Consider the following 10180-nt stretch of genomic DNA (forward strand, 5'->3'; position numbering starts at 1 on the left):
GCTGAGTGTGGTGGCGGGTACCTGCAATCCCAGCTACTAGGGAGGCTGAGGCAGAAGAACCGCTTGAACCTGGGAGGTGGAGGTTGCAGTGAGCCGAGATGGTGCCATTGCACTCCAGCCTGGGCAACAAGAGCGAAACTCCATCTCAAAAAAACAAAAAAAGTGAAATAGCTGGGTGCAGTGACTCATGCCTGTAATCCCAGCTACTCAGGAGGCTGAGGTAGGAGGAACATTTGAGCCTCAGAGGGAAAGGCTGCAGTGAGCCATGATTGTGCCACTGCATTCCAGACTGGGTGACTGAACAAGATTGTATCAAAAAAAAAAAAAAAAAAAAGGGATTTCAAAAGCATTCCTCTTTTTCACCGAAAGCATACATATGTGATGCTGGGGTCAGGCAGGAAGCTACAGGCAGCGCACATTCTACAGTTCGTCGGACAGCACACCTACGCCACCCAAGATGGGCATCCAGGTGAATCGTTCTTCCCCAGCCACCGCTGTAGCTTGTCAACAAAGTCCTGCTTGTATGTTCTCTGAGCGCAAGCCCTCCTCCCACTAGGTGCTGTTCAACAACAGGACGTCAGCCTTTCCTTGAAGACTTCTTCACACACAGAGCTCAGAGAATCCTCCATCCACGTCCCCAGACCACCTCCTCCAGAGTGGTCAGTGTCACCTTGCTCATCGGTCTCTGGGTTTTGCTCTCAGCATTAGTCTTCGAGTGTAAGCAACACTCCAGGCAGACAACTTGCTGGATAAACCCAGTAAATCCCAGGGGGTCCTCATCACCTCAGTGAAGTTTCCGTGCTACTCACATTAAATAACGTGATGACAGCTGTGGCAATCAGGCATGTGGTACCCAGCAAGTTATCTTCTTTTTCATCAGGGAAGAGGCTCGCCTGCTTCTGAACTGGCACAGATCCTAGAGGAGCAGCAGATAATAAGGTCAAAGCCTACAGAATTTTACTTTGTTTGTTTATTTTTTCTTTTTGAGATGGAGTTTTGCTATAGTCCCCTAGGCTGGAGTGCAATGGCACAATCTCGGCTCACTGCAACCTCCGATCCTTGGTTCAAGTGATTCTCCTGCCTCTGCCTCCTAAGTAGCTGGGATTACAGGCGCCCACCACCACGTCCAGCTAATTTTTGTATTTTTAGTAGAGATGGGGTTTCACCATGTTGTCCAGGCTGGTCTCAAACTCCTGACCTCAGGTGATCCACCCGCCTCAGCCTTCCAATCTGCTGGCATTACAGGCATAAGCCACGCCCGGCCAAGTGTACAGAATTTGAGACAAGGTAGCTGTGCCCCAACCTCTTCAGGACAGTCAGGAGAGCTCTCGACTTTACCATTGGTTGGGATGATTGGATAGCCATCCGGAGGGGCATGGGAGCAGTCGTGAGGTCCAAAGAGAACATTCTCCAATCTCTGCATCAAAAAGACACCAGCAGGCTGGCATGTAAAACGTGCAAGCTGGCAGTAGCTTTCTGCCAGCTGTCAGCACAGGCCTCTGTCAGAGGTATACTTGCACTGGCCATGACTGACGTCTTTCCTCCCGGGGGAGAAAACGGATCCGACACTCTACCTCGGCACTGGGCAGCGGTCCGCTCTTCTTCACTCCGGCTGCAACTTCAGACTAACAATAAAAACAAAGAGAATTGAGGAAAGTTGCCCAAAAGCCTCAAGTCCAACCCTCAGTCCCCAGCGCTGACTGTGTTCCTTCCCCAGCCTGTTTCTCAAGAGCCCAGAGGTTTTCTTTCCTCTCTTCACTCTTTACAGTGCCTGGCACAGTAATTATTTGGTGCTCAATAATTACTTGTAGAATGAAAGAATAAAGCTCTTTATCATGACTAAGCACAATAGGAAGGATTCCAAAGAGCTTGAAAAAGACCCTTCTCTAGTAATCAAGGTCTCTCTTTACTTGGACAAAGCACAAAGCTTACAAAACATTTTTAACATAAAAATTGCAAATGTGGGGCTGGCAGGTGGCTCATAACTATAATTTCAGCACTTTGGGAGGCCAAGCTGGGAGGACTTCTTGAGCCCAGGGGTTCAAGACCGGTCTGGGAAACACAGCAAGACCCATCTCTACAAAAAATTAAAAAAAAACTTAGCTGGATATGGTGGTGTGTGCCTGTGGTCCCAACACCACTTGAGCCTAGCAGATAGAGGCTACAGTGAGCCATGATTGTACCACTGCACTCCAGCCTGGGTGACAGAGCAAGACCCTGTCTCAAAACAACAATGACAAAAAAAAAAAGAAAACTGGATGCCATTGTCATCATTTGCTATGAAGTCCCATCAATCTTTTCCTCTGATGCTTCCTATACCTGTTCTTTCCTTTCCAGTCTGTGATTCCTCACTCAGTCAGGGAGCTATCACTTCACATCTGGGCCACTGCCAGGCTCCCAAAACTAGCTCCCTCTGCTGAGGTCACCACTCCATCTCACTCCACCAGATTAACTGCCTTAGAAGAGTGAATTGGCCCAGGTACCAGACAGTACTTGCTGCTGAATCATCAAAGCTATTTTATGACCATAAAATAAAAAGAATGAGTTTTCATATAAATAAAAAGATAGTTTTCAACTATCATAAAAAAAAAGCAGCTAAATTTATCAAGACACACACACTGGATTTCCCAAGCCCTATTACTTCCCTAGGGTTGTTTAGAATGGATACCAGCTCATGAATCTAGGCAGCCACAAGGAATAAGATGCTAGCAGAAAAAACAGACCTGCTAAGGCTGGGCGTGATGGCTCACGCCTGTAATCCCAGCACTGTGGGAGGCCCAGGTGGGCAGATCACCTGAGGTCAGGAGTTCAAGACCAGTCTGGCCAATACTGTGAAACCCCGCCTCTAATAAAAATACAAAATTAGCTGGGCGTGGTGGTGCACGCCTGTAATCCCAGCAACTGGGGAGGCTGAGTCAGGAGAATCGCTTGAACCCTGGAGGCAGTGAGCCGAGATCATACCATTGCACCCCAGCCTGGGCGACAACAGTGAGACTCTGTCTCAAAAAAAAAAAGAAAAAAGAAAAAAGAAAAAAAGGCCAGGCGTGGTGGCTCACAGCTGTAATCCCAGCACTTTGGGAGGCCAAGGTTGGTGGGTCACAAGGTGAAGAGATCGAGACCATCCTGGCTAACATGGTGAAACCCTGTCTCTATAAAAATACAAAAAAGTTAGCCGGGCATGGTGGCATGCGCCTGTAGTCCCAGCTACTCAGAAGGATGAGGCAGGAGAATTGCTTGAACCCGGAAGGTGGAGGTTGCAGTGAGCCGAGATTGAGCCACTGCACACCAGCCTGGAGACAGAGCGAGACTCCGTCTTAAAACAAAAAACAAAAAACAAAAAACAAAAACAGGCTTGCTAAGTTAGGACCCTTCAGTAGAAAATCTTTTTTTTTTTTTTTTTTTTTTTAGACAGAATCTCACTCTGTTTCCCAGCCTAGAGTGCAGTGGTACAATCTCGGCTCACTGCAACCTCCGCCTCCCGGGTTGCAGCGATTCTCCTGCCTCAGCCTCCAGAGTAATTGGTATCACAGGTGCACACCGCACACCCGGCTAATTTTTTGTATTTTTAGTAGACATGGGGTTTCACCATGTTGGCCAGGCTGGTTTTGAACTCCTGAAATGAAATGGTCCATCCATCTCAGCCTCCCAAAGTGCTGGGACTACAGGCGTGAGCCACCAGGCCTGGCCACAGAAAAGCTTCTTACCTTGAGCAGGGGCATCTCTCGAGCCTGCTGGATTAAAAGGTGCATTTCGTTGATCTGCTGCCGCACAAGGGGTGGTACTGGGTTGCAGCAAGCTATGATGCCCTGAGGTTCCCTGAAGACAAGTAAGAACACACTCAGTTTGTCACTCAGAAATGCAGCCCTCAAACACTTCCAGATAAGAATAACGACTGGGTAAAGCCAGGGTAGCACACCTAAGCTGAAGCTACAGCTAGGTGACTAAGGAAACACTGATGTCAGGCCAGCCTAGGCCAACTTCTCCATGTGTTCTCTGCAACACCAAGCTTTAAGTGGATCCCTCTTGGAGCCTGACTCCCGCAATCAGGGAGAGCTGGAAGTAAGTGCCACAGCACTATGGATTCTCAATTCCGCACAGGGCAACCAATGGGCTGTGGATTTTGATTCTTGCTTATACTTCAATCAAGATCACAAAACGTTTAAGATCACGAGCTGCTTGAATTTGGAAGAAAGTATAGATGAGAGAATCTGGGACGTTTTCTTCCCTTGCAAGTAGATGCTATAAGGCTCAGAGACTTAAAAGGAACTCAAAACTAAGGCATAATCATTGAAATGACTCCAGTTCAGAAGTTTTAATTCTTAAATGGCAGCCTGAGGGCAGACATTCTATATTCCTTTGACTTGCTACCTTCCAAGCTTAGAGCATTAATCTCCGAGTAAGCAGCCTTGGGTAATAGCAACCAGAAAAGCTTGATTTTGAAGAACATAAGATCTACTGAGAAAGTCAGAACATACTAATCAGCTCTCAGACTCACTTAGGCAGTTCTTCAGCTATTTTCAGCATCATGTGGTTTGGCAGTACATATCTGAAAAAAAAAAAAAGCACACACAGTGGGAACACATTACATCCAGCCAGTAAGTTCCATTAGATACTGTCACACAGGGGAAACAAGCAGCTTTCATGGCAAAAGAAAAAGTCCATTATTTACCTGTTATTAGATCTCCTCAGTCTGCAAACAAGTACTAAAAGAATCTCTAATCCCTTACCCGTAACTTTCATCTTCCCTGCGGGCTGTTTTATCCCTCCAGGCAAACAGCAGCTGAAAGGCTGTCAGCTGCTGTGTGTTAAGGTGCTTCTTTTGCTTCCTATAGAGTTCAAGGTAGGACTCATCCGTGAAGATAGGTTTGATGAATTTCTACAAAGTATTAGAGAACATTCAAAATCAACAGGAATCAAAATTGTGCCCTGGGCTCTGCAAAACGTTTGGCTCTTTTCATGAATTTAAGGAGCAAACCTAAGAACTAGAACCTGGCCAGACACAGAGCCCGAGAGTGTCGCGGTCTGTGTGACTGTGGCTGAGGTGTACCTTGAGGCAGATGTCCCTGCTCCGCTGCCACACCACCTGCAGCTGCACGGGCTGGCCGTTGCCACGCTCCCACAGCTCCAGCCTCATTTTGTCATAGATGTATAGCAGGTAGTGGGTGTCATCCCGGGCATAGCTGAGCATCTCCTCAGGCAGAGGGCTGGAATTGCAGAGGACACCATTTCACTGATTGCCCCCCATGACAGCAATTCAATTTGTCTGTTCCTTGGGTGCTGGGACTTCCTCAGACCCTTCCAATATGAAAGATCCTTTCATAGCCAATACTGCAGTTATGCCAACACTTCCCGGATTTTAACATGATAAACCATTATTTTAACAGCTGGGTAGAAAGGGAGGCAGGGTAATGCGGTGGTTAAAATAAGGGCACTGTCAGCTACTCTGGACACACACGAGAGGCAGCAGAAAAGGGGGCACTGCTGTCCTGAGTTCAAATCTCAGCTCCAGATGTCTGTCCTTGGACAAGTTCCTTAACCTCTTTGGGCTTACCCACCTAACTTGTGAAATGAGAACCAGGTACTTCATAGGCTGTTGTGAGGACTACATAGGACCACATCCTTGAAGCACTTAGCCCAGAGCCTGGCACAGGGTAAGGGCTCAGTAAAAGGGAGTGGTTTTTAGATTTTATCAATTTTCATCTTTTATTTGGACTTTATCAGTCCAAATGTAATTTTACTTTTATATTTAGAAATTCTGGCATTCTGGGCCAGGTGCAGTGGCTCATGCCTATAATCCCAGCACTTTGGGAGGTGGAGGCGGGAGGATCACCTGAGGTTGGGAGTTCAAGACCAGCCTAACCAACATGGAGAAACCCCCGTCTCTACTGAAAATACAAAATTAGCTGGGTGTGGTGGCGCAGCATGCCTATAATCCTAGCTACTCGGGAGGCTGAGGCAGAACTGCTTGAACCTGGGAGGCGGAGGTTGCGGTGAGCTAAGATTGCGCCATTGCACTCCAGCCTGGGCAACAAGAGTGAAACTCCATCTCAAAAAAAAAAAAAAGAAAAGAAAAGAAAAGAAATTCCTGCGTTCTGGCATGTGAAATTTCTGGAAAAGCTCAGCGGCACCTTCCTATGACAGGTGCAACCTCGGAGAGGTAGCAAACAAGCAGAAAATGACCAAGCTGAGCAAGGCCTGCAGGAAGTGGGGCAAAACTGCTACCTTATGCCACAAAAAATGCTCAATATAAAGCCAAACCAACAGTGTCCTTTAGATTTCTTTCCCACCTATGGAAGATCATCTTACACACACACACAAAATCATCCCTACGGAAGATCTTACACACATACACACACACACACAGACACACACACACACACACAATCATCTAGTAGAGAGATCCCAGTTTCAAACAAGAGACCAGCATGGGCAAATACTGACTTGGCACCTCTTTTTCAGCCACGATTTCCATGAAACACAGTGTAACTAACTGCATCAGCCCATCATAAAGTCCACATTATCGTTAAAGAATTTCCTACCCCTTTTCTGCTGCTGAAGATGCCTGGTGAAAACCTGATGCCATTCATCTCAATAAGTATGGTATGGCTCAAACCCAGGTCTCTCTGGATGACAGGTTAATGAATAATCACTTTCTTCTGCCACCCACATTTCCTCATTAAGAGCAAACTGACCGTATTCTCCAATCAGCCAGCTGATACTGCTTGTTTGAGTCCACATTGCAGTAGAGCTTCAGGAGATGATCGAGTGAGTGCCTGCCCAGGTTAAGAAGGCGTGCTGCCTGATGGGTATCAAACATGTTTACTACATACAACCCAAAGTCTTTCTGTAGCCATTCTATGTCTGAATCGGCACCATGGAAGACCTGAAAACAGAATCAAAGTCATGCAGTACACTGGTAGCAGGCCACTCATGCTCAGAAATTAACTCTGCCTCTAGTTTATCAGAACACTGAAATTAGAAGGTGGTCTCCGCTGTCCCGTCTGTAGTGCAGTGGTGTGATCTTGGCTCACTGCAACATCTGCCTCCTGTGCTCCAGCAATCCTCCCACCTCAGCCTCCCAAGTAGTTGGGACTACGGGCGTGCCACGATGCCCAGCTGAACTTTGGTATTTTTTGTAGAGATGAGGTTTCACTATGTTCCCCAGGCTGGTCTCATTCTCCTGGGCTCAAGTGATCCTCCTGCCTCAGCTTACCAAAGTGCTGGGATTACACGCCTAAGCCGCCTCACCTGGCTGAAGCCAATGTTCTAATCAAGATTAGATATATGTAGCCAGGAGTGGTGACTCACACCTGTAATCCCAGCACTTTGGGCCAAGGTGGGTGGATTGCTTGAGGTCAGGAGTTTGAGACCAGCCTGACCAACACGGCGAAACCCTGTCTCCACTGAAAATACAAAAATCAGGCGGGTGTGGTGGCGTATGCCTGCAATCCCAGCTACTCGAGAGGCTGAGGCAGGAGAATCGTTTGAACCTGGGAGGCAGAGGTTGCGGTGAGCCGAGATCGTGCCATTGCACTCCAGCCTGGGCAACAAGGGCAAAACTCCGTCTCAAAAAAACAAAAACAAAAACTAATTAGAGATATGAGTTTTAAAAGTTTCTTTTGTCTTCTGTCACAGCTTTCTACACTCCTGATTCCATACCCTTAAAGTCTGAAACTGTTATCAACCAATGAGACACCTGAAAGCAGCTCTAGTAGCTTCAGTACGGTCATTAAGTCCAAACAATCTTGATGGCTGGGGCTCACTGCAGTAGTCATTAAAATTATTTAACATTTTTCTCAGTGGTAACAAGCTAAGTCTTAGCTGTTCTAACAGGGATTTAGAAACAACAGCCATTCAGCATGGTACCCTAGTTAGGAAATGACATGATTCCGCCCGACTTGACTGGGTCTAGGTTGAAATGATGAAATAGTACACTGCAAAGCCCTAAAATTCTTGTATGAGCTCACATGCATGAGTTACAGAAGGCTGGCTGACCTTAACGATAGCTGGGTCTGTGAGGCTCTCATTGAGAATGTACATGTCACTTCGAAGCTCGAGAGTGTCAATGATGAAGTCTTCCGTCCGAGTGGAAATCTGCATCAGGCAGGTCAGTCCCAGGAAGCTCCTGTAAGAGTGGTGCTAAACCACATAGGAGGAGGGGAGAAGAAAAAACAAAGATTGTATTAGACTTTTCTTTTCTTTTTTTTTTTTTTTGAGACGGAGTCTCGTTCTGTCGCCCAGGCTGCAGTGCAGTGGCCAGATCTCAGCTCACTGCAAGCTCCGCCTCCCGGGTTCACGCCATTCTCCTGCCTCAGCCTCCCATGTAGCTGGGACTACAGGCGCCCGCCACCTCGCCCCGCTAGTTTTTTGTATTTTTAGTAGAGACGGGGTTTCACCGTGTTAGCCAGGATGGTCTCGATCTCCTGACCTCGTGATCCACCCGTCTCGGCCTCCCAAAGTGCTGGGATTACAGGCTGGAGCCACCGCGCCCGGCTAGACTTTTCTTTACTGATTTTGAAAAGTCAGCTACAAAGCTAAGTTATATGATTAATCTTTTACCAAAAAAAAAATTACAATTAGTATCAATTTTATACTTCTCCAATAGATAAACTCACAGAAAATGTAAAAATTTTACCCAGGGTCATTTACAAGATACCTCCAAGTCGACTGCAAATTCCTGACAATTCAAGAGCTTTTCGTTGAGTTCCACAAGTTCATCCAGGGAGGATATGAAATGGCATGGTGTCTCTTCTATAGGTCTGTGTAACTGGATCAAGAGAATAGTGAGAAAAAGGGAGGAATATAGAAATCACCACCCAGTAAAGTACAAAGTGAACTACGAGTCTGAGAAATGACCCAAAACTGTAACTTTCTACCTTAAAGATCTTCAAGGAAAAGTCAAAATTGCATCAGTGAATCTACTTATTTGATTCCTCTTGGGCTACTACAAGGCACCTTATAAACCAAGGCTGGGTACTAACCTGGGGTTGTGGCTTTTGAAACACTGAATCTGGTGGGGTAAAGTGATTTAGTTCATATTGATAAGGATGTGCAAACCTGAGTAAATAAAATGAAAAGAGAAATCATTCTGATTAATTCCACGACTCAAAGGAAAAATAATGCCTCTTATCCAATCTGTAAAAACAAATGAGAAAAGTCCACCGTGAAAATATCTTCCTTTTACAAAGAGCTTCATTATTTCAGTAATTCGAGTACAAATCATAAATCAGATATTTGCTCACTCTTAAAATATTATAATTAAGTCTATTCATTTCTTTAGAGAGCTGGAGATCCAAGCAGCTTTATAAAGATTTGAGTACTTATTTGCAAAGTACTGTACGGTTGATGTTGTGGATAATACCAAAATGAGAAATATATAATTCCTGTAGTTTGAAATAACAAATCTGTAAAGTAAGGATGAAGCAAATATTTCAGTTGGCCAAGAGCTTAATGTTATGTTTTCTTCTGATCCTAAGAAATCTGTATAAAAATCCTCAACCTGTGGTGTGTTCCTTGAGGATCATGGTAGCCCAGGAGGGCAGGGTTGCCTTTCATGGCCTTTATTTCTCCAGCACTTAGCTTGTGGCCTCACATTGCAGAGCTGGGGCTAAAGGCATGAATGCCCACACAGACTCTGGCTCTATGTGAGGAAAAGGCCAATACTAACCAAATTTTTATCACCGTTTTGCATTATACTAAAGGCAAAGTCCATTTGTCTATTTTAAGTGAAGTTTTTCCAAGATGCTTATATTGCCAGTAAAAAATGCCTTTTCTTTACTAAATTCATAAATGAGCCTTGGGCTGAGCATGGTGGCTCACGCCTGTAATCCCAGAACTTTGGAAGGTCAAGGCAGGAGGATTGCCTGAGGCTAGGAGTTTGAGGCCAGCCTGCGCAACAAAGAAAGACCCTGTGTTTACAAAAATAAAAACTAAAATTAAGAAACAAGTCAGGTAGCAGGTACGGTGATGTGTGCCTGTAGTACCAGTTACTAGGGAGGCTGAGGTAGGGGGATTGCTTGAGCCCCAGGGGTCAAGGCTACAGTGAGCTATGATTGCACTATGGCACCCAGCCTGGGTGACAGAGCAAAACTTAAAAAAAAAAAACAAGGGCCGGGCGCGGTGGCTCAAGCCTGTAATCCCAGCACTTTGGGAGGCCAAGACGGGCGGATCACGAGGTCAG

The 10180-nt window shown here is 46.0% G+C and overlaps 1 protein-coding gene across 2 annotated transcripts in view; it reads right to left on the reverse strand.

Moving 5' to 3' along the window:
- The window catches only part of EXOSC10 (exosome component 10), a 35734-nt gene that overhangs the window by 8634 nt on the left and 16920 nt on the right, over positions 1-10180 (reverse strand). For both annotated transcript variants that reach the window (XM_011935805.1, XM_011935806.1), the window contains 11 exons: positions 8982-9057; positions 8657-8767; positions 7996-8139; positions 6693-6883; positions 5048-5204; positions 4728-4876; positions 4496-4546; positions 3705-3816; positions 1575-1625; positions 1339-1417; positions 810-916 (listed from right to left, as the gene is read on the reverse strand). In XM_011935805.1, coding sequence (XP_011791195.1) covers positions 810-916; positions 1339-1417; positions 1575-1625; positions 3705-3816; positions 4496-4546; positions 4728-4876; positions 5048-5204; positions 6693-6883; positions 7996-8139; positions 8657-8767; positions 8982-9057 — 1228 coding nt within the window. The remainder of the gene's footprint in view (positions 1-809; positions 917-1338; positions 1418-1574; positions 1626-3704; positions 3817-4495; positions 4547-4727; positions 4877-5047; positions 5205-6692; positions 6884-7995; positions 8140-8656; positions 8768-8981; positions 9058-10180) is intronic.

Source organism: Colobus angolensis, unplaced genomic scaffold, assembly GCF_000951035.1.
Source record: "Colobus angolensis palliatus isolate OR3802 unplaced genomic scaffold, Cang.pa_1.0 Scaffold149, whole genome shotgun sequence".
In the NCBI taxonomy this organism is placed as follows: domain Eukaryota; kingdom Metazoa; phylum Chordata; class Mammalia; order Primates; family Cercopithecidae; genus Colobus; species Colobus angolensis.